General features: G+C 37.4%; 1 protein-coding gene across 4 annotated transcripts in view; it reads right to left on the bottom strand.

Annotated features, from left to right (window-relative positions):
- Nucleotides 1-24,673, bottom strand: part of ZFR (zinc finger RNA binding protein) — an 83,550-nt gene that overhangs the window by 35,911 nt on the left and 22,966 nt on the right. For 2 of the 4 annotated variants that reach the window (XR_011461471.1, XM_070357674.1), the window contains exons 3-10: nucleotides 24,349-24,372; nucleotides 22,606-22,888; nucleotides 20,841-20,985; nucleotides 17,617-17,835; nucleotides 8,825-9,072; nucleotides 5,186-5,377; nucleotides 4,380-4,671; nucleotides 520-713 (exon numbers count right to left, since the gene is read on the bottom strand). Coding sequence is in view for 3 of the 4 variants with exons in the window: in XM_070357674.1 (XP_070213775.1) it covers nucleotides 520-713; nucleotides 4,380-4,671; nucleotides 5,186-5,377; nucleotides 8,825-9,072; nucleotides 17,617-17,835; nucleotides 20,841-20,985; nucleotides 22,606-22,888; nucleotides 24,349-24,372 (1,597 nt within the window). In the remaining variant the exon portion in view is untranslated. The remainder of the gene's footprint in view (nucleotides 1-519; nucleotides 714-4,379; nucleotides 4,672-5,185; nucleotides 5,378-8,824; nucleotides 9,073-17,616; nucleotides 17,836-20,840; nucleotides 20,986-22,605; nucleotides 22,889-24,348; nucleotides 24,373-24,673) is intronic. The other 2 variants (XM_070357675.1, XM_070357676.1) reach the window with 1 other exon arrangement.

The following is a 24,673-nucleotide window of genomic DNA, read 5'->3' as shown; positions in this document are numbered from 1 at the left end:
ATCAAGTCCCTTCTGATACTTCCTTATCCTCCATTTACTAAGTTATTTTGTAAAACAGGAATAGTTTTCTAATCAGCTTGAGAAATCAAATAAATAGTCATCTGTTAAATCAGCAATCTAAATTTTACACACAAAACCGTTCAGAAAGAAGTATTTGCTTTCTTTGTCATTTCTGCTGTTCACATTTTTTTTTTAACTTTTTATGTTCAGCACAGTAGAAGGGTTATGTTAAAAGAAGGCCTGCCAAATGAACAGAAAGTTACTTTACATACTACAGTGATGGTGTCAGCAGGGAAAGAGAAAAGTTAACAAAAAAATTGTGATGTCACTTAGGCAAGCTCAAAGGGTAGGCTTAAAAAAAAACAACACAAAACCTTCAACAAGGATCCCTTCAATATCCCTTTATAAGTAATCTAAACCTAAAATATAATTAAATTTTACATGTAAAGCACACTTGTGACAAAGTGACACACATCTTTCCTATCTAATCTCACAACAGGAGTATTCTCAAATCAATACCTCCTCCACATAATCATGGCCCACTGGCTGCACGTCGCTCTGCAAAGCAGCAAGAGACGCAGGTGTGACTGGTTCTGACACTGTGTCTGGCTTTACTTCTGGAATTGGTACAGAAGTGACAGGGGTGTTTTTAACACATTCAGTTCCTTTTAAGTCTTCTGTTTTACTTCCTGTTGACTGCAGCTTATTACCACCTAGAACATAAAAGAATTACAGTAATTTTAATATTCTTCTTGTATAATGTATGAACTGATACTAGATCTCTAGATCAAGTTCTGATCTTTCCTACCAACAAACTCCTGCTTGACATACAATAGATGAGAATTTTGAAGAACCATAGAAACCATTTGGTTTTTTTATGCTATTAATGAAATACATGTCTCAATCTCCCCATTCTTTCTCTCATAATATTCAGTGGTCCTCTCTGTCCTCACCATGGCTCTTATAACATCAAGTACCTAAAAAGTAAAGAGCAAGTACCTGAAATAGTAGTGTCTAAGCCTAAATCACTGCAGATGGTGATTGCAGCCATGAAATTAAAAGACGCTTACTCCTTGAAAGGAAAAGTTATGACCAACCTAGACAGCATATTAAAAAGCAGAGATGTTACTTTGCCAACAAAGGTCTATCTAGTCAAGGCTATCGTTTTTCCAGTGGTCATGTATGGATGTAAGAGTTGGACTGTGAAGAAAGCTGAGTGTCAAAGAATTGACGCTTTTGAACCATTGTGCTGGAGAAGACTCTTCAGAGTCCCTTGGACTGCAAAGAGGTCCAACCCGTCCATCCTAAAGGAGATCAGTCCTGGGTGATGCTGAAGCTGAAACACCAGTATTTTGGCCACCTCATGTGAAGAATTGACTCATTGGAAAAGACCCTGATGCTGGGAAGGATTGGAGGCAAGAGGAGAAGGGGACGACAGAGGATGAGATGGCTAGATGGCATCACTGACTCAATGGACATGAGTTTGAGTGAACTCCAGGAGTTGGTGATGGACAGGGAGGCCTGGCGTGCTGCGATTCATGGGGTTGCAGAGTCAGACACGACTGAGCGACTGAACTGAAGCCTAAATCATGCTTAAATATCCCTTTGCCACGGAACTGGGCACCATCCTAAGTTCTAGTAACATAATAATACAGTGTGGTTGTCTTTGAGGTGTCAATAATTTAAGGTCAGGTATGGATGTGAGAGTTGGACTATAAAGAAAGCTGAGCACCAAAGAATTGATGCTTTTGAACTGTGGTGTTGGAGAAGACTCTTGAGACTCCCTTGGACTGCAAGGAGATCCAACCAGTCCATCCTAAAGGAGTTCAGTCCTGGGTGTTCATGGAAGGACTGATGTTGAAGCTGAAACTCCAATACTTTGGCCACCTGATGAGAAGAGTTGACTCATTTGAAAAGACCCTGATGCTGGGAAAGATTGAGGGCAGGAGGAAAAGGGGACGACGGAGGATAAGATGGTTGGAGGGCATCACTAACTCAATGGACATGGGTTTGGGTGGACTCTGGGAGTTGGTGATGGACAGGGAGGCCTGGCGTGCTGCAGTTCATGGGGTCGCAGAGTCGGACATGACTGAGCGACTGAACTGACTGACACATTATTATAGTACAATGTGTTAACAGAGTATTTTGGGAATGTAAATGAAAGGAGCCACTACCCTTTAACCTGATCCAGTTAGGAATAGCTTCAGCAAGTATGACACCAGGGCTGGGCTTAAGAGTGCTAAGTATGAACTGGTCAGGCAGAAAAAAAGAGAACCATATCTAAACAGAAAGAACAGTATGCACACGTAAAATACAAAAACATGGAGTTAAAAAGATTATGGTAACAGAACTGAAAGAGACAATGTGTACCTCAATGTTCATTGCAGCACTGTTTACAATAGCTAGGACATGGAAGCAACCTAGATGTCCACTGGCAGACGAATGGATAAGAAAGCTGTAGTATATATACACAATGGAGTATTACTCAGCTATTAAAAAGAAAACATTTGAATCCGTTCTAATGACATGGATGAAATTGGAGCCTATTATGCAGAGTGAAGTACGTCAGAAAGAAAAACACCAATACAGCATATTAACGCATATATATGGAATTTAGAAAGATGGTAACGATGCCCCTATATGCAAGAGAGCAAAAGAGACACAGATATAAAGATCAGACTTTTGGACTCTGTGGGAGAAAGTGAGGGTGGGACGATTTGCGAGAACAGCATTGAAACAAGTATATTACCATATGTGAAACAGATCACCAGTCCAAGTTTGATGCATGAAACAGGGCACTCAAAGCTGGTACACTGGGACAACCCTGAGGGAAGGAATGGGATGGGGAGGAAGGTGGGAGGGGGAATTCAGGATGGGGGACACATGTACACCCATGGTTGATTCATGTCAATGTATGGCAAAAATCACCACAATATTGTAAAGTAATTAGCCTCCAATTAAAATAAACAAATAAAAATAATAAAAAAGACAGTGGTAAATTAAAAAAAGAGTTGGTAATTCAATAGGACTTATCACCAAGGTACAGGGCTTCCCTGGTGGCTCAGATGGTGAAGAATCTGCCTGCAATGAGGAGGCCTGGGTTCAATCCCTGGGTTGGGAAGATCCACTGGAGGAGGGAATGGCAACCCTCTCCAGTATTCTTGCCTGGAGAATCCCACGGACAGAGGAGCCTGGCAGGCTACAGTCCATGAGGTCACAAAGAGTCTGACACAACTAAGTGACTTAAGCACAGTACTGAGGTAGAGGTAATGATAACCGAGGTAGAGGTTAATTTGTGAAAGGACTTGAATGACATCATTAAGGAATACAGACATTTTTCTTATATGCAAGGGGAAGGCCACAGAAATTTTTTAAATGGGAAAGTAACACAATTTGATAAATATTTTTTAATAAAATAAAAGTGTTACAGAAACTGGATGCAGTAAGAGACAAAGCACTGAAGAAGCTTTGAAGGCCTAAAAACAAAGCAGAGGCTATGAAGAGAAAAAGACACGTTTTGGAGAATATTGTGACAGAACCAAACGATTAGAAACAACTGGAAGAGGCAACAAGTAAGAAAAAATGTCAGTGGACTTTTTCATGTGAAAAAGCAGCAGTTTTATGAGATTATTCACAGTACTCTTGTGATGAGATAAAATGTTAGAAATAGACATTAACAGGCATCAACAGAACCATACAGATAATGACCAGGAAATACCTAAAATATGGTTCTAGAACTCAGGTGGGCGTTCTGAATTTGCCCAAACGATTTTAAAGTTACTGCATACACAGTGGAACAGATAAGACCACTCATGAATACTAAGTGAGTGAGATGAGAGTCAGAATCAGAATCTTAGCAACACTACCAGCTAATGAACATGAGAGCCAGAGAACCAATAAAGAGATCTGAGGAAGGAGTCAGTGGACCCAAAATAGAGAGATAGAGACATAACTAAAGCTTTAAGGTATAGCAGTCAACTGTTTCAAGTGTTAGAGAGGTCAACAGGATGAAACATAAAACTGGCCATTCAATGTGGCAAGTAGGTTTTTGGTGATTTCAGAAAAGGGTAGAGTTGAAATACTATAAGAGATTGAGGACTGGATAGGAAGTAGAGAAAGTAAGAATTAGGTTAACAGCCTGAGGAATAGTAAAATAACTACATATATATATATATTTTTTTTTTTTTTACATATTTATTTTTAAGTCTATGGCTGAAGAAAACGGAACTAAAAAAATTTCAAGAAAAAAAATACAGATATGTAATTAAATAAGGTCCCAGAAAAGAAGACAACTGTGTAAGTAGAATAGCTAGTCCTGGAGTGGAGGAAAAATACCACTTGAACAGAGTTAGAAGGAACACAAAATCTTCAGTACTTGCCAACAAAGTTTATTTTGGGTGTAGATGTTTTCTTGGCAGCCATATTTGCAGGCACTGCTGATACTTTAGTGTTGGCTGTGCTATTAAGAGACGAGTTTCCTGTAGTTGTAAGACCTTTCACTGAAGAAGTTGCAATTGATGAAGTATTCACAGTACAATTGCTTGCTGCAATGCTTGAAGGAGAGGCAGTTGGCTTTGAAGCAGATACAGCTGTTGAAGAAGTAGCTTGGCTAACAACGTTTGGTTCTGTTGAAGGAATGGGTTTACCAAGTTTTGTGTGTAATTTAACCACCTACAAAATAAAAGCGTATTTATCTGTCAGAAAACTCAAGAGAATGTAGATTTTTTTTTTAAAAGTTTGCCTAAAAGACCCTATAAAATGAAAATCTTAACCATATTTTTCTTTGTTGTATTTTTTTCTCTTATACATTTTTAAATAAAAACTCATTACTTTCAAAACAATCTGTGTGAAACAGATTCAGATACATATTACATCTATCACTTGGTGAGCAAATGACATGCATACCAACCTATACTTAAGCATAACAGAAGGCAGAAAACAACTACATGATTCAATTTCAGTTGGTGGGAGAAAAACGACCGAGTTCAATTTTAAGACGGGTCACCAGTCTTTCCTTCCTTAAGCAATGACTATTTGACGTCACCTTTATACATACATTAGGCATGTAATACCCTCAAAAATTTTCAAATTTTGAAACCTCCTTTACTTTACCCCCAACCCCCACCAAAAATGGAAAAGAAAAGAGAGTTAAGACATAAGGATGTGTGGGGAAAAAAACACCTACTTTCTGATGCTTAGCACCACGAATGTGGGCAGCATATGCATCTGCTCCTGTACAAGACACATCACAGAGCTCACAACGTAGCTGATTTTGAGTCCCACGAGTAGAGCTGTTGCTGCTGCTGGTATTCTGTGAGGCTTTCAATGCGGCTTCTTTTTTTTTATGTTTCTGCCCTTCTAAATGTTCTTTATAAGTCTGTCTCAAACAAAAAGAATAATTTTGCTTCACTACTTTTCTATCTACATTATTTGCAATGATTCATTCCAATCTCTAATACTCATTACAATCTCAGCACTACACCATTTTAAAAGCAACGGAACCAGGAGCATGTGGCTTCCCTACATACAGGATGTATTTGTGGTTCTCTGTACCCTGGTGGCTCAGAGGTTAAAGCATCTGCCTGCAATGCAGGAGACCTGGGTTCTATCCCTGGGTCGGGAAGATCCCCTGGAGAAGGAAATGGCAACCCACTCCAGTGTTCTTGCCTGGAGCATCCCATGGATGGAGGAGCCTGGTGGGCTACAGTCCATGGGGTCGCAAAGAGTTGGACACAACTGAGCAAATAGTCTCTCTTGTACCTTGTTTACCAAGAACACACTTACCTAACACTTTAATTAACAAAGGACTTTCACACATAGCCAAAATATCAATATAAGTTAACTGCTCTCAGTTTGAAAGAATTTGAATCTTTTAGTGCTTATGTATAATGTTTGGTAGAGACTAATAAGAGGGATCATTCCAAAAGAAATTATTTAATTACAGGATTATGAGGAGGGAGGAAAAATGTATCTGCCACATGAGAAGAAAAAACAATGTTACTACATGGTAACAAGACTCTTTATAAACAGGTATGATTTTACTTATAAAACTGGCTTAGAAGTCAGTTGGATCTGAGAAAATTCAAGAATGCATTTTCACAATTTGTGTTAGAATCCATTCCACCCTGAACAAAAGTATATTAACTGCCAGAATTGTATCCCTTTTGAAGGAAAAATAATAATATTGTAATACTAGCCACCAAAATAGTGCAAGTATATATTAAAAATTGTCTTCAATGTCAGTGACTGAGGAAGGCAGTTTTATAAAAATGCAAGGAGGTCAATAAGGACCTTGAGTGGGGCCAGTTTATTATTTCCTATTTTAAAAAAATTTATACACACATATGATGAGCATAAAATTGCATAGATAGCATAGAATCTCAGAGCTGAATGGGACTCTAGAGGTCACCTAAAATGATTTTCTAAGTTTGAAACAAGAAAATCCTTTCTCAAAATGAAATCTTATGCACAAGTAAGGAAAGTAAGGAAAGTTACTGTTTTTCAAACAAAAGAGGAAGACCTAAGACCTAGCCATCTGATTCTCTTCTCACCATCTGCAGCAGTCTAAAGTGGCTTCGTGAAGCAGTGTGAACCTCAATTATTTAGGGACAAGTGCCTATTACAGAAGTGAGGAAACAAAAGCCCAGACAATTGACTTAGTCTCCAACTTGCCCAAGACCACAAATTAAGTCACAGACACAGGACTGTTGGGAAGCGCAGTGCAAAATAGCCATGTAGGAGAAGGTTCTTGGGAAAATGGCGGAGGGCCAGAAGTACCCCAGCTTTGCGTGCTGCTGGCTGAAAAACATCTCCTGCCTTTAGCTATGCTCAGCACCAAGATTTAATAATAAACATTAAAGATGTTGCTTGAGAAAACGGGTTATGGGCTAAACACATGGGTCACTTAGAACACGCTGCCCTTGAAATATTGTTTACTGATTATGTCTTAACCCCATACGTGCTCTGCTGGCCGTATACTCTAAGCTCTTTGTTCCTGCTTCTATAAAAAGGCTTAACTGCAGAAATAAACTTGTCAGTCTTTGCAAGAGACTGTCCAAGTGTCATTCTTTCAGGTTCATCGTTTCCAAGTCCCAGGGAGAAAATCCCCACACAGGATTGAAACAATGGCCTCTCATACTGGAACCAATTTAGTCTCCTTTCTTATATCTACACTAGTCTCTAACTCACCATCTCATTCATACAGTATTTTTCTCCATAGGTTCATTAACCCCTTATGGCACTGCCTCTGACTTAACAAAGGTACTCTTGGCCTGTTTTCTTGTGTAACCATCCAGCTCCCCCAAATCAATGGTCAGCCTTGCATATATATGCTGATTCTAAATGCTATTAACTTATCACCCTAAAGCTATGTGCTAACCTTTTATATGTTACCACATAGTCAAGTCTCTTAACATTTGTAATTGCCACCACATCATCATTCACCCTAAATAGTCATTACTGAGTAGGATACACTCCTCAATACTAAAGCCAATATTCTTGTTCCCTTTCATGTTTAGTGCTGGGTTGCTGCAAACATTCCCCATGTCTCCTCTCCCCCAAGCATGTTATCACAATGAAACTGTTTTCTACCAAACTTAAAATAGGAAAAAAAAAGGTCTTATCTTAACAGCCACATATATTAAACTAGTCTCTAATTTGGTATAACTCAGAGAATGCTGACAATTGAAAATAACTCCCAAATTCTATACCGAAAAGCAGACAGAACTGATCTAGTAAATTTAAAAGAATGTACACAGGTTGGGAAAGGGTGATATATGATGTAACTGGAAGAAACCACTGAAGACTCAAAATCTGATCTTTTCAAATACTATGCCTTTTGTGCCAAAATGCTTACCAAATTTTTAGATAAACACTAGACACTCTTAAAGAAAGTATTAACAAATAAAGTTGGGAAGGGAGTTGAACTCACTAGACTTCATAAACAGATTCTTCCCTAAATCACTTATTTCATGTTTAGCAACAGCAAGAAAATAACAAAAAACAACAACAAAAAAAAACAGAATAAAGGAATAAAGGTTCTGCATGCTTCTTTAGCTGATATTTTTGAAAAAGACACTTTCCTACAGCTTTCTTATTCCCAAAGTCCCTACAGCCTCATGGAGGAAATAAGTATATAGAAACAAGTAACATTCTATAAAGCATATACAAAAGTCAGTCTCATGAAAAATGTTATCCTAAAATTATAGATTATTAAAATAGCTTAAGGATTTTTAATACTAGAGAAAGGCAACTTCTGCTCTTTATATCTGACAAAGTCTTCTCTTCTCATCTCATCATGTCAGTGTATAAAACTTAACTATCTCTATGGTCATCCTTTTTCAACTACAAAATTCTACTCATACACTCAATATGGACCTTGAAGAACTAAGAAAATCAATATCCAATTGTCTTAAGTTCAAGAATTTTGCATAAAAGGCTTAAAAAATAAGTCATAAATGCCAAAAAAGAAATAAAAATACAATCTTACTCCCAAATCCCAACTAATCTGAATATAAAACTTTTAAGCTAAATTAAAAATTTTATTTAAAGAGAAATATCCTTCCTAAAGAAAAGCTCAATTTTTCCACTTTTTAATAACATTCATAATTATTTTTACTGTATTTTTCTTAGAATTCTTGTATGTCAATACAAAAACCTTTAAAAAAAAATGGCCATTTGATGAAATATGTACATGTTAACTAAAAGCTAGCAGGAAAGAAAAACATAAACTTTCTTTGTAGGCATAAGAATTATAATAATCAATCATACTTAACTATCAAGGACAACCACTGAAGATTTACAGTGAAGCATACAACATACACACCTGTGGTCCAGCACAGCTGATCTTACAGACATCACAATAGTGAATCTGGGGTGGTTTGGGAGGCTGTTTTGGTTTCAGTTGTTTATTTTGGAATGGTGCTTTTTTAGTAAAGGTGGTCCCTGTCCAGGCAGCTGTTGCAGCAGCCGCCGCCGCCGCTGCCGCTGCCTGCTTCTGTTGCTGCTGCTGCTGTTGGTAGTAGGAGGATGCAGCTGAATACACTGCTGCTTCATAACCTGAATAAGATGTACCTTACAAATAAAATCAAACAAAGATTATGTTACATACCTGTAAAAGGCCAAGATGGATGATGGGAATTTAATCCCAATAAATTCTGCTTAAAAAGATAGGTTTACATGTGCGTATTTACGAATAAATTGTATCTCACAAAACCTAAGAAAAATGTTACTTATCCTTCTTTTAATGTAAGTCAACCAACCAAGTATTTACACAATACATGCCAGGTGTTAGGATAAGATTTGGTCACTGCTTTCAAGAAGGCTTATAGTACTGCTGGAAGGCTGTGATAGAATATCTGATAAACTTACGTGGTTATGGAACTGTTATACAGTATTTTCCCCAAGCAGAATTCCCCTGAATACAATTAAGAAAGTGCTGGGTTTGAGGAAAAGTCTGAAGTAGAATACAGAAAGGAAAAAAAACAAAGTCATGAAAGTAAGACTATACGTGCTTGGTGGTTTAGAGGATAAAAGATATGAAAGAGGAAATTACACAAAGATGACACCAAGATTTTGAATCCCAGTGACTGACTGAAGGGGTTGTACAGTCAATAAAAGTAAGGAGCTGATAGAAACTGGTTTGGAGAGGTAAGGTGACTAAAGCTTGGCCAAAGTCTGCAATATGGAATTGTAGTTCTAATGAGTATCAGGACAACAAAAGACAAGATTTGAAATAAAGAACCAAAGACATTGGTTCTCATCTTCCAAAAGGTGAAAAAGCACTGAATTTTCTGGTTAAATGTATCAATTCTATCCTTCCATTGTTCAAAGTCTTTGATGAATAAGCACATTAAGCTAGCTACATATATAATATTTACAAGCTGTTTGTGTGCAGGGATTTATAGATTTAAAAATCTATAAAAGCTTTACATGTGACAAAGTTGCTGATTTTATTTATAACCCTGTGTTAAAACTGGAAAACTTACTGTTTCTTAAACTAAGATCCCTGGAAATCTGTTGGATTCCCTAATTGTCATCCTTTCCCCTGAAGAGGAAATGAGTAGGTCAAAAGTTAAGGCTCAAGAGAGATTCCTAGTTGCTATGACAGCATAGAAGAACTACTTAAACTGAACTTTTTGATATTTCAAATGCAAACTGCTATACTGAGAAGTAAAGATTTATGACCCACTCACTTTAATATATTTTACACAGGGAAGAAAACACGAATTGGAAAGGTGAAGGTTAAGATGCATGGGAAATCAGAATCATAAGAGTCTGAAATTTTTATTAATAGAAAATTTCCAAATGACTAGTTGTGTGCAGGAACTGTAAACATGCTACTTAAAATGCAGCTTCATGAATTATGTATCAAGAAAATAAAAAGGTGAATAAGATCAGCAGCATCCTACAATACTGGATGATCAGAACTTCTAGGCTCTGGGTTTTTTTCTGGCCATGCTGCGTGGCTTGCAGGATCTTAGTTCTCTGATTGGGGACTGAACCTGGGCCTATAACAATGAAGTGGTCAGGTACTAATCACTGGACTATCAGGGAATTCCCTAGGTTTTTTGAAAGCTGAGAATCCATACTATAAGAGGCAGTGTTCCAGACACAGTGATATCTCAGAGCAGAACTACAGGTACGTAATACTATACGTACTTTATAGATGAGAAAACTGAGGCTGTGGCTCAGATCATGAACTCCTTATTGTCAAAATTCAGACTTAAATTGAAGAAAGTGAGGAAAACTAGACCACTCACTAATGTCACTAGACCATTTAGGTATGACCTAAATCAAATCCCTTATGACTATACAGTATAAGTGAGAAATAGATTTAAGGGACTAGATCTGATAGAGTGCCTGATGAACTATGGATGGAGGTTCATGACATTGTACAGGAGACAGGAATCAAGACTATCCCCAAGAAAAAGAAATGCAAAAAAAGCAAAATGGCTGTCTGAGGCCTTACAAATAGCTGTGAAAAGAAGAGAAGCAAAAAGCAAAGGAGAAAAGAAAAGATATACTCATTTGAACATAGAGTTCCAAAGATTAGCAAGGAGAGATAAGAAAGCCTGCCTCAGTGATCCGTGCAAAGAAATAGAGGAAAACAATAGAATGGGAAAGACTAGAGATCTCTTCAAGAAAATCAGAGATACCAAGGGAACATTTCATGTAAAGATGGCTCAATGAAGGACAGAAATGGTATGGACCTAACAGAAGCAGAAGATATTAAGAAGAGGTGGCAAGAATACACAGAAGAACTGTACAAAAAAGATCTTCACGACTCATAATCATGATGGTGTGATCACTCACACTCACCTAGAGCCAGACATCCTAGAATGTGAAGTCAAGTGGGCCTTAGAAAGCATCACTATGAACAAAGCTAGTGGAACTGATGAATTCCAGTTGAGCTATTTCAAATCCTAAAAGATGATGCTGTGAAAGTGCTGCACTCAATATGTCAGCAAATTTGGAAAACTCAGCAGTGGCCACAGGACTGGAAAAGGTCAGTTTTCATTCCAATCCCAAAGAAAGGCAATGCCAAAGAATGTCCAAACTACCACACAATTGCATTCATCTCACACGCTAGTAAAGTAATGCACAAAATTCTCCAAATCAGGCTTCAGCAATACGTGAACCGTGAACTTCCAGATGTTCAAGCTGATTTTAGAAAAGGCAGAGGAACCAGAGATCAAACTGCCAACATCCGCTGGATCATGGAAAAAGCAAGAGAGTTCCAGAAAAACATGTATTTCTGCTTTATTGACTATGCCAAAGCCTTTGACTGGGTGGAACACAATAAACTGTGGAAAATTCTTCAAGAGATGGGAATACCAGACCACCTGACCTGCCTCTTGAGAAACCTGTATGCAGGTCAGGAAGCAACAGTTAAAACTGGACATGGAACAGACTGGTTCTAAATAGGAAAAAGAGTACGTCAAGGCTGTATATCATCACCCTGCTTATTTAACTTATATGCAGAGTACATCATGAGAAACACTGGGCTGGAAGAAGCACAAGCTGGAATCAAGATTGCTGGGAGAAATATCAATAACCTCAGATATGCAGATGACACCACCCTTATGGCAGAAAGTGAAGAAGAGCTAAAGAGCCTCTTGAAAGTGAAAGAGTAAGTGAAAAAGTTGGCTTAAAGCTCAACATTCAGAAAATGAAGATCATGGCATCCGGTCCCATCACTTCATGGGAAATAGATGGGGAAACAGTGGCTGACTTTATTCTTGGGGGCTCCAAAATCACTGCAGATGGTGATTGTAGCCATGAAATTAAAAGATGCTTACTCCTTGGAAGGAAAGTTATGACCAACCTAGACAGCATATTAAAAAGGAGAGACGTTACTTTGTCAACAAAGGTCTGTCTAGTCAAGGCTATGGTTTTTCCAGTAGTCATGTATGGATGTGAGAGTTGGACTATAAAGAAAGCTGAGCACCAAAGAATTGATGATTTTGAACTGTGGTGTTGGAGAAGACTCTTGAGACTCCCTTGGACTGCAAGGAGATCCAACCAGTCCATTCGAAAGGAGATCAGTCCTACGTGTTCATTGGAAGGACTGATGTTGAAACTCCAATACTTTGGCCACTTGATGCGGAGAGCTGACTCATTTGAAAAGACCCTGATGCTGGGAAAGATTGAGAGCAGGAGGAAAAGGGGACGACTGAGGATGAGATGGTTGGATGGCATCACCAACTCAATGGACATGGGTTTGGGTAGACTCTGGCAGTTGGTGATGGACAGGGAGGTCTGGCATATGAGGTTCATGGGGTTGCAAAGAGTCAGATACGACTGAGCAACTGAACTGACCAGCTTTTAAGGTCCTTTGTATTATTTAAACAACAAAAATCACTAAGCATAATATTTACAAAATAACCTCCTTCATTTGCACACATGTAGTCTAAAACTAATAAAAGGTAAGCTTAATTATAGCTTACTATTTAGCGTTTTTAAAAAAAAACAAAGCATAAACTGAAAGGTATGCTGAAGGTTCTGGAACTCTGCTAAGGGATGTCCTTTAAATTTCCTATAACTACTAGCAAACACACATACATTTCTCATAAAGCATTATGGGAAAATAAATATAATGCTATGCCTCTAAATTAAGTAAAAGCTCAATTCTGAAAAGCTAAAACAATTTCACCTAAAAAGCACCTTATTATAAATACTTATCAAATAAGTTGCATAATTATAACAGTTAGAATATAATTTTTAAAGGTACAGTATCAGAAACAAAGACTACTACCTCAGCAGTAAATACATTGTATCACAACCCATCATTTAGTAGGTACCAACACTAGAATTCATTTTCAATAAGAGATAAAAAGAATAGCTGACCTAAGCTGTAGCAGATATAAAATTGCAGACACAGAATTCAGAAGCCCTAATAATGATCTCTTTGGATGGCAATTTCACATTGTGTATCATACATATGTTCTTTAAAATGTGTATACTCTGATGTAACAGTTACAAATCCAGGAATTTATATGAGGAAAACAATTGGCAAACACACAAATCTGTACATAAAATGATTATTTTACCCAGTGCTGTTTCAAGCTTTTCCTTAATATTAAACTAAATGTTCCCAACAAAAACTTTAAAATGTAGCACAGGCATACAATAAAACAGTGTTAGTCATTAAAAACTATGTTTTTCTAAGCGTAGATCTTGGTTTCTAAATACCATTGCCATACAAGAAACCAAGGTTTCTTTGTGAAATGGCTAATTGTGAGTCTATGGCAGGAAAGGCTCAAAGTTCATTGTTGTTTTGCATTTTTATTTATTCCTTAATACTCTGTCTTATTCTGCATAGGTTATAAGGTGGTAAGGGCCATTTCAGTTCTTACCTCTTGATGTTTTTGTTATAGAGCTTGAGTGTGGGAAGCCTAGATACTGAATTTTTAAAATATTTTTTTTAATTCCTCAGAGATTTTATCTCCTACCCTTTGTCAAGTGCTATGCTGGATATTAGGGACGCAATGGTGAATCAGGCAGAGTAACGTCTTACTGTGCCAGAAAAGAAAGAAATGCTCAAAGACTAATGATGCCAAGTTCAAAAGACTCAGAATTGGTTTGAAAAGGATCCTTTACTATCCAAATTTGGGACACTGTGTGCCTCAAAAAGAAAAATGAAAGCAATGGATTACACTAAACTGAATAAAAAAGAAGCCTATAGTAACACTAAAAAAAGAAGGGGTGACGGGACTCTTCTTCAGGGAAGAATTTCTAAGAATCCAACTCATTTCACACTGATTCTTAGTAAAAGGATTTTTCATTCACCAATGGAGAGTTTGATTCAGTTACTGATTTTCAAAGGATGTAACACCTTAGAAAGATAGCTGGGCTAATAGGCCCATAGATAACTTGGTTCATTACAAAATGGAAAAAGATATCTTTAAAAAGGAAAGATCTGGTAGTCACCACTTCAATCAGTGATTATACTGACACCATTAATAAGGAATAAACTGACATTATTTATTACATGGCTGGCTTCTATGATAGCTCAGTTGGTGAAGAATCCACCTGCAATGCAGGAGACCACAGTTTGATTCCTGGGTTGGGAAGGGATAGGGTACCCACCCCAGTACTCCTGAGCGTCCCTTATGGTTCAGCTATTAAAGAATCTGCCTGCAATGTGGGAGACCTGGGTTCATCCCTGGGTTGGGAAGATCCCCTGGAAAAGGGAAAGGCTACCTACTCCAGTATTCTGGCCTGGAGAATTCCATGGACTGTCCATGGGATTGTAAAGGGTCGGACATGTAAGAGCGACTTTCACTTTATTACATGTACCTGATGTGCTGAAATGAAATGCTGACATAAGTAGTTTTACTGACTAAAAAACTGCCAGAATCTAAACATAAAGAAATCAGATAAATCCAGATTGTGGGATAGTCTACAAGACAACTTGTCTGAACTCTTCAAAAACATCAAGGCTGGGATCTTCCTGGTGGTCCAATGGTTAAGAATACACCCTCCAATGCAGGGGACACGGTTCAATCCCTGTTGGAACTAAGATCTCACATGCCACAGGGCCTGCACACCACAACTACTGAGCCTGTACTCTCCGGAGCCCATGCTTGTACTGAGCCTCAGCCTGTACTCTCTCGAGTCTGTGGCAAGCAGAGAGATACCTGCTTGCCACAATGAAGGCCTGGTATGCCGCAACTAAGATCTGACGCAACCAAACAGTAAATAAATAATATAAATTAAAAAAAAAATCAAGGTCATGAGAGATAATATAAAAATAGAAGTTATTCTGTGGTGGTGGTTTAGTCGCTAAGTCATGCCCAATTCTTGTGATCCTGTGAACTGCAGCACCCCCCAGCTCCTCTGTCCATGGGATCTCCTAGACATGTATACTGGAGTGGGTTGCCATTTACTTCTCCAGGGAATCTTTCCAACTCAGGGATTGAACCTGAGTCTCTTGCATTGCAGGTGGATTCTTTACTGTTAAGCCACCAGGGAAGCCCCAGGGGTAATTCTACATCAAAAGAAAATGAAACTAACAACCAAATACAATCTATAATCCTTGACTGGACCCTGAATTTAAGACAAAGTACAAATATATCAACTATGGAGAAAGTCTAGCCATAAAAGACATTTGTGGACAACTGAGGAAAATTTATTGGATAATATCCATGTCCAATTTCTTATCTGCATTTTGTTATATAAAAGAATGCTCCTATTCTTAGGAAATACATGTGGAAGAATTCCAGGCAAGGCACCATGTCACTGGCAACTTAGAAAACAAGGAAACATTGCTAAATTGTTTGAAAATGTGTTTAAACAGAGGAGAGTTAAGCAAATGTAACAAAATAATATTTGGTGAATCTACATAAATGTTGTATGGGCATTTGTTGTCTGTTTGTTTTTTTTTTTTCCTCCAATTTTCTGCAGAAGGAAAATTTTCTAAAATTGGGGAAAAAACATGAACCAGGGAATGGTGTATCTCTATACTTAGGGCATTCACAACAAGGAAAGCAGTTTACACTGTAGTACATATAAGACAAAATTCACTTTTTATAAAGAAACCATGATGTTTATATATGCATAATCCCATGGAAAAAAGTACAGAAAGACATGCACTAAAAAGTTAATGGTAATTAGTGTCTAGGGATAGATGCCTAGTAACTTAATTTTTCCTCCTTTTTAAATCCATAGCTTTGAGTTTAAAAATGATATATTACTTACATACTAAAGCAGTAAACAGAAATAATTATCTTCATGCTGTGTAAGGTATATTCAAGCAACTGAGAAAGACAAAGGCTGAGAGAGGCAGAGAGAAAAAGGGAAGAATAGATGAAAGGGAAAAACAAGGAATAGGAAAGGATACTATCACATTCCTTATTTATTAAAGCTGATGTGGGTTTTTTTCCTTAAGTGTCCAAATAGATTTCACTGAAATAACTCCATTTACAGTTATAACCAGTTAACCAGAGAAAGGCAGAAAAGTTGTATCATGAGTAACAAAGAATAATAATATCTCCTTATGTCAGTTCATTTCCACACAGCTGTCTTAATTAACTTACAAATATGTCCCCATTGCTCCCCTTCTCGAGCTCTCTTTGGCATTCTGTCTGCCCACAAGATAAAGACAAGACAACACAGCAGACCATACAAGGCTTTCCACACTGACATTTCCAGCCTCAATTTCCTGTTATCCTGTGTATCCTGTATTTCTGCCACAATGAACTCTTGATCCCAAACATATCATGCCTAATTTGTATCCCTAACACCATGCACAGAGTTCGACATAGAGTAAGAGATTAAAAATAATCTTTGAGAAAAAAAAAAAAAGTGTAAAAATTCAGCAGCTACTTCTAACACCTCAACTACCAAAAAACATCAAGAGATGAAAAATGAAATTACCTATGCCACCTTAAATCCTAAATGGAACAAGACAGCATACTAAGGAATAAGTAAAATGCAAAACCAACAACAAACTATACATTAGTATAACACTAAGTGTCTTCAAAAAAGCCATGTGTGACTTTAAGCACTCCAATACTACAAAGCACCTCTGTGGAAAATGAGGAAGAACAGTGGGCACAGCAAGGTTTTAGTGATTATTCTCGGCCAGGAAAAATATATGATTACTAAAGAAAATAAATCTACTCTGTTCTTCCAAGAGATGTGTTACATAACCATCATCTATGGATGTTTATAAAGGCCCCCAATATTTTCAAATTACTTATTCCTGATGGTAAATATGAAGATATAACTCCTTGCAAGCTGAAAAAACAATGTAAATAATCTGTCAGTGGTACTTCCTGAAGTTAACCTTGAACTTTCAAATTCATTTGGAAAAGTCAGACAGGAAATGGCCCTGTAGAATACTAGATGTTATTTTCTCTAACTGCAATGCTAGGCCCAAGGTTTTAAAAGCCCAGAGGGCATTTTTACATTCTGCTAAAATTTCCTGGCATTAAAAAAAAAAAATTAAGAGTATGGTTCATCTGTCACACTATGTACAAATATTTGTATTAACACCTATAAATTAATTCCATTCTTGCTTTACTGGGAGTAAGATCATCCCACAGAAAACCAAGATAGTTTCTTAGTGAGTCTAATTCGCTTACTCATTTAAACACACTTTATCAGTCTTACCAGAATAGGTAACTGCCGTGGTACTATAAGTAGCACTCTGGGTATAGGATGGCACCACAGTAGCTGCAGCTGCTACTGGCTGTACGGTGGAGGATACAGGATAAATGGAGAAAGTAGTGGTAGCTGGACTTGGTGTGGCTGGTTTTATGGCTGTCACTTGTCGAGTTTGCTGGGCTTGTGTATACTGAGTTGCACCTTGGCTATAACCTGCTTTAGGGGCTAAATTGGGAAAGAGACATAAGAAAATTAGAAAGGTGAACCTTAGTTACTCAATATCCTAGAAAAAACAAACATAAACATCATTAACTGGAAATTTTATGCTAGCAATTTCTCCTTGATAAAAGGAGTAAAATTCTTATTACCAACTTCATAAAATACAACATCTATATAAATTACTATTCTTCCCCAGATGCTTTCTGTGTATTTTCAAAATGACATTTTGTCAAGATTTGCCACTAACTGAAATACCAGCACTACTTAAACCATGTCATTAACAAATAAAGTTTTAAGGAAAGAATGTGTGTGTGTGTATTTGGGCTAGTCAGTATACTTGAGAGTTATGCTTAATACTGGGAACAAAACAGAGATTGCCTCAAAGTATAGTTTAAGTCACAGTAAAATTTTCAATGCTTGATTATATGGAAGTTGTTCAAACACCATTTAAAAGAATTTTACTGATTTGTCCATAGTGAACTTCAAGCTAATTACAACCCACAAGGAGCTACTTATTTAATTCTTCAAATGTCAATAGCTCGAGTGCAGCTGTTCTTAAACGGCTGTCATTAAAGTCTCGCCTGAACTTTCTGCTGTCTTTGAACACATTAAAACCAATGTATACCCAGGGTGCAATGTTAAAAGAATCTGCCTATTGATGCAGGAGACTCAAGTTTGATCCGTGGGTAGGGAAGATCCCCTGGAGTAGGAAATGGCAACCCACTCCAGTATTCTTGCCTGGAAAATCCCACGGACAGAGGAACCTGGTGGGTGGGCTACAGTCAATGGGGTCACAAAGAGTCGGATATGACTAAGCACACACACACACACTTGAATATCTTAAGAATCTTATGAAACTTATCATCACTAAATTAATAATTAATCCCTTATTAAGGATCATTAAAGCATACAAATGTAATTTTCTGAGAAAGGCCCAAATATATCAGGGGCCAAACTCATTTACGTTTAGTTAAGTAAATGTACTTTAAATAAACAGCACTTAACAGTTTATAAAACTTTTTCTACACATAGTATGAAATCTGATCCACGTGACATACAGATGAGTACAACATTTTACAAGAAAACCCTGATGTGCAAGAGCTAAATAATTTACAAAAGTCACATGGTCATGTCAGATTTTAGACTATACCATGGTAATGTGACTCAATATTAATTCAGTACTCTTCAGCATAATCCATCAAACCTTGGTAATTAATCAGGAAGTTTATTAAAGCTCATTGTACCCACAAATCATTAGAAAGGAGACTTAAGAATAAGTCAGGATCATTATAATTCAAAACACTTTTAACCCACTTTCTAAGGGACTCATAGAATCAATCTTAGATCTAAAAGTATCCTAGAAAGAGCTGAGTCAACCACCCTGTCACAAATAAGAGATGAAATGAGGTAAGAAATCACTTGCCCATGATACTGGTAACACCAGGGCTGGAAACCAATTCTACTCTTTTCTAATTCAAGGCTCTACCCACACTCTCATGGTCCTTTAAAAATAAAAGAGTCGCCTACTTTTCAAGCTGTATTGTCACTCTGTTTATTTAACTTATATGCAGAGTATGTCATGTGAGATGATGGGCTGCATGAAGCTGGAATCAAGATTGCTGGGAGAAAAACCAATAAACTCAGATATGCAGATGATACCACCCTTATGGCAGAAAGTGAAGAACTAAAAGAGCCTCTTGATCAAAGCGAAAAAGGAGAGTGAAAAAGCTGGCTTAAAACTCAACATTAAAAAAGCTAAGATTATGGCATCCAGTCCCATCATTTTATGGCAAATAAATGGGGAAACAATGGAAACAGTGACAGACTTTATTTTCTTGGGCTCCAAAATCACTGCAGATGGTGACAGCAGCCATGAAATTAAAAAATGCTCGCTCCTTGGATGAAAAGCTATGACCAACATAGCATATTAAAAAGCAGAGTCATTACTTTGCTGGCAAAGGTCCACCTAGTCAAAGCTATGGTTTTTCCAGTCGTCTTGTATGGATGTGAGAGTTGGACTATGAAGAAAGCTGAGTGCCGAAGAATTGATGCTTTTGAACTGTTGGTGTTGGAGAAGTCTCTTGAGAGTCCCTTGGACTACAAGGAGATCAAACCAGTCAATACTAAAGGAAATCAGTCCTGAATATTCATTGGAAGGACTGATGCTGAAGCTCCAATACTCTAGCCACCTGATGTGAAGAACTGACTCCTTGGAAAAGACCCTGATGCTGGGAAAGATTGAAGGCGGGAGGAGAAGGGGATGACAGAGCATGAGATGTCTGGATGGCATCACTGACTCGATGGACATGAGTTTGAGCAGGCTCTGGCAGTTGGTGATGGACAGGGAGGCCTGGCATGCTGCAGTCCATGGGATCATAAAGAGCTGCACACACTGAGCAACTGAACTAACTTTTCAGAACTTGGAGAGCTTTGGCCTTAAAGGTGCTCAGTTAAATTTCTATGAAAAAAATCCATCTTTTAAAGACTACAGATATGTAGGCTTCTTTGCAAACAAAACAGTTCCTGCATTCAAACCATTAATATATATTGTACTATCAGTGGCTGATAACAATACCAACTGTCATTACAGATCAGAGAAAGATGAATTAAAAATATGGGTCCACAAAATAGAAACCACCATCAGGGCCTCCACTAATTACAAAGGAAGGTATGTCTGGGCATTTCTGGGCAAAAAGCAGGCAGCCAGAAATTACTGCCACAACTTCTTTTGTACAGCTTATTTCAGCAGAAAAAGAACTGTAAGCTGAAGATCAGACATGAAACACACTTCCAAGAGAGAAGGACATGATTATGAACTACCTCCAGGGCCTCCTCTCTTTGGGACTCAAAGGCATTTTTATACAGAAAGAGGACATGGCTAGAACCTGCCTCTCAAGGTAATATAACACAAGAAGTTTAGATGGATTCAAAAGCCTATCTTCATTAAATAACACCTTGAATAATATGTTTCAACAGTGTACAATGAAAGGGTAGTATGTTAATAAACTCACCTGTCTGATAGTAGGTCTCAGCAACGGAAGGCTGAGGCTGGGCGGCGGCAGCTACAGCAGCAGCAGTTGCTGTTGGTTGTTGGTAGTACTGCTTACTATCATAAGCTACAGCAGGAGCTGTGGATCTTACATATGAGTATGAATCCTAAAGAAAGAGAATGAAATCTTGCTATCAGTGAAGTGGCAGAGGGAAAAAACCTCATCTTTGCCACATTAAAAATCTAACAAAGGAAAACAGAAACCTAAATATGTATGAATATAAACAGAAGATTCAAATTCAATACAAAGGGGATTCATTTGGGACTTCATCAAATAAGGTCAAAATCATTTTAGGCAGCATGCTTAACTTTTACAATTGAAAAAAATCATCAAAAAAAAAACATTATTTAAAAATTAATTTTATTTAAAAATTGCATGGTAGATCTGCCTTAAAGATGGATTCCAGAGTAAAGAACACCTGGACGTTCTAAGCTTTGTGACTTGTTTCAGCTTTCTTTTTGTTCGTCCTTATTTACCACTATTTATTAACATAATGATGAGTAAAAGCTTCCAGGTGGAGGGAAGGTAAACAGAGGTTCTAAGGGAAAGGAGTATTATTTACAAATCTCCAAAGCAATGAAGATCAAGGTGAGCTGGTGAATTCTAGCACTGTATATAGTGAGGAGGGCTTGGGATGCACACAGGTAGAAAGACTGAAGAAGCAGGCAGGACCCAGAAAATGATGGGCTTCATACACCCTATTAAAAATAATAAAATTTATTATATTGTCTTTGGACATAAGGAAAACAATCACACGTCAAAGTAATTCTGAATTTAGAAATCTGCTAAATATCAATAGCAAATGCTAATAATGCTGATCCATATGTCAATTTCTTAGATAACAAAATAAATCTATTTTAGAAAGAATATTAAAAAATCAGAAGCTCCAAAGTTTAAAAACCAGATCTTAAAAGTAAACAAACAAAAAATGGGTTAAAAGAATTAGGACCAAATTTATTAAATAAGCAAGTAGTAATTTAGTGCCATACTAGACATAAGAGACCATATTTTTATAAAGAGAATTAAGAGCTTTATGTTCCCATAAACCTAACAAGAAGCAATTAGATGACTTAAGGGCAGGATCAATTTCTGTTATAGATAAACAGTATCTCGAGGGGAAGAAGTACACATAGGCAATAGACTTTCCACAGTGTTTCAGGAAGACATTATGTAATTTGCTTTAATGGCATTCCAGCATGTGGGTTCCCACACCAGAGGCTGAACCCATGCTCCGTGCAGTGGAAGTGCCAGGGACTGGCAGGTAACCACTGCACTGCCAGGGAAGTCCTGACACTATGCAATTTGTTTGTCCCACATAGCTGAAGCTCATGGTTCTCAAAATAGACATAGGGGTGTCCCAAGTGGATAAATAATTCCACAGTACCAACAAGGGGCAGAAGACCTTATATGTCTTAATTTTTCTCAAAAACTTGTTATAAGATTAAAATATTTAGCCAGTAATTAATTTTTTTTTAAATTAAAGCAAACATATATATAGAGTGAAGTGAAATGGACTGGGAGATTATTAATATAAAACTCACTGCAAGGAAGCTTAATCCCTGGAGTATGCCCCCAGATTACCTAGGAATACACACTCACTTTTCTCTATCATTAGAGGTATATTTTGCAAGACTCAAGTTTGAAAAGTATTGGCTTAGACATTACATTAAACACTGATGTCAGTGAACCTGTATGTTAAGGTTAATGAAAGCAGAAGCTTTCTTACCTGGTAGTTCTGTGTAGTAGCTGGGGGTGGTGGTGGAGGTGCTTCTTGTTGCCTCTGTGTATAACCATAGTCAGTCGCTGTGTGTGCAGTGGGGTAACCTCCATAAGCAGCAGCTGTTGCAGCAGCTGCAACAGCAACTGGAGCAGGCCTGGCAACTGCAACTGTGGCGGCTGCTGGTGCATAGGCAGCAGTAACTGTGTGAGCAGCTACTGGAGCCTGATGGACAGTGTAGCTAGCAACGGTGGTTGGATGAGAGTAGGCTACACCCGAAGCTGGCTGCTGGCTATATTGTGGAGTAGAAGAATAAACAAAATACAATTTAATTTTTAAAATCTAGGAATTCAATCAACTTAAAAGCACATTTCCCAGTAATTTAATCATGGACTACAAAAGAACAGGTATGAACTTAATAAACCACCTAATCAAATATCCTATTTGTTATTGTTGTGTAATTTTCATCCCTTAATCTGAATAAATTAAGACAGTCACACTTATTGTTTCAGATCAAAAGATCATTATCACAAAGCAGGGAGGACAAACTGAGATAAGAAGCAGTATTAGGAAGAAAAACTAATCAAATCAGGAGCTTAAAAAAGTATCTGCTGTATGTAAAGTTCTTTATTATGTTCTATAGTTTTAAAATACTGTATTCTAGCTCCAATTAAGGAAAACATTTAAGGTAGAAACTGTTACTGACATGACTTAAGAAATACTTCTGATGCTCTAAGGCAGTGGTTCTCAACTAGGGGAGACTATGCCCTCCTGGAGATACCTGGTCATGTCTGGAGATATTTTTGATGATCAAACTGCAGAGGAGAAGGTGGTGATGTGTGCTACTTGTATTTAGTGGGTAGAGGTAAGTGATGCTGTTATATATCCTATAAAGGACAGCTATCCACAACAAAGAATTATCCAAAGAATGCCAACAGTGCTGAGGTTGAGAAATCCTTCTCTAGAGTACAGATTTTACAATGCAGTATCTGTTATATTAGATACATTTTCCAGGTTATAGGCAGCAATCATTATACACATTTCTTTCTCTCTTAAAAATGTAGCACATGCTGCAAAAGGAGACCTAAGTCAGATGCTTTGCAATCATAACCATTTAGACCTCAAAGAGACAAAACCATTTTCCAAAACTCTAAATTAAATGAATCTTCAGGTAAAGTTCTTAAAATAACATTTACTTTAATTTTTAATTTGAGAGCCTATGTCACATAAAACAAGGCCCACAGATGTTAGCATATAAAAACATTTTTGTTGTTTTAGGTTCTCTGTTAAGTAATACATTCACAATCACACCTGCTAAAGCTCTATTACCAAGGCAGAAATGCCTTCTTAAAAAAAAAGGATAGCCCCAACAGTTATTTAGCTGACAGGTTTTAGTTGACCATACGTTTTAATACGAGTCAAAAGTTAAGTACAGCTAAGAAAAAAATACCTGACATAGCTGAAGCTGCACTAATAAACTAGTGTGCCTGATTCATGGGTTACAGTACAGGATATTCTTCACTGGTATGCACAATACCAAAAAAATATGGCATAGAATTAAAATCTGGGACCATCATATTTTAACTGTATTACGGAAAACACTGACAATTAGAATGTATTCAAAAAGAATCAGTATGAAGTTTATAAATATGGGTATTATTTTACATAAAAAGTAGAGGACCTGGGGACATTCAGTCTAGAAAAGGTGACCTTGGAATTTATGATAGCTGCCTTCTAATAGAAGAGACTTACTCCATGCTGCTCCAGAGAACAGAACTAGAACCAATGGATGGAAGGGTGGCAGATTTCAGCCCAATATGAAAAAGAAAAAAAAACAAAAACTTAGAACAGAGTCCAAAGAAACTCTTATAATTTCTATTTGGATGAGGTTTTCCACATTTTGACACTAAAAATTAGCTAACATTTTCTACATATATGCCAATTATAAGACAAGAAAAAGGAAGTTTAAACTGCCAATAGTGGGAAATTAGATGGGCATTGACATTTTCTATGGATAATTCCACATTGTTAAGAAAAATTCCAGTAACGTATACTTCTTCAAAATTCCTAGAACCGA

The sequence above is a fragment of the Bos mutus genome, chromosome 20 (assembly GCF_027580195.1).
Source record: "Bos mutus isolate GX-2022 chromosome 20, NWIPB_WYAK_1.1, whole genome shotgun sequence".
Lineage (NCBI taxonomy): Eukaryota > Metazoa > Chordata > Mammalia > Artiodactyla > Bovidae > Bos > Bos mutus.
The sequence above is the reverse complement of the archived record's forward strand: the minus strand, read 5'-3'. Positions and strand labels throughout refer to the sequence as shown.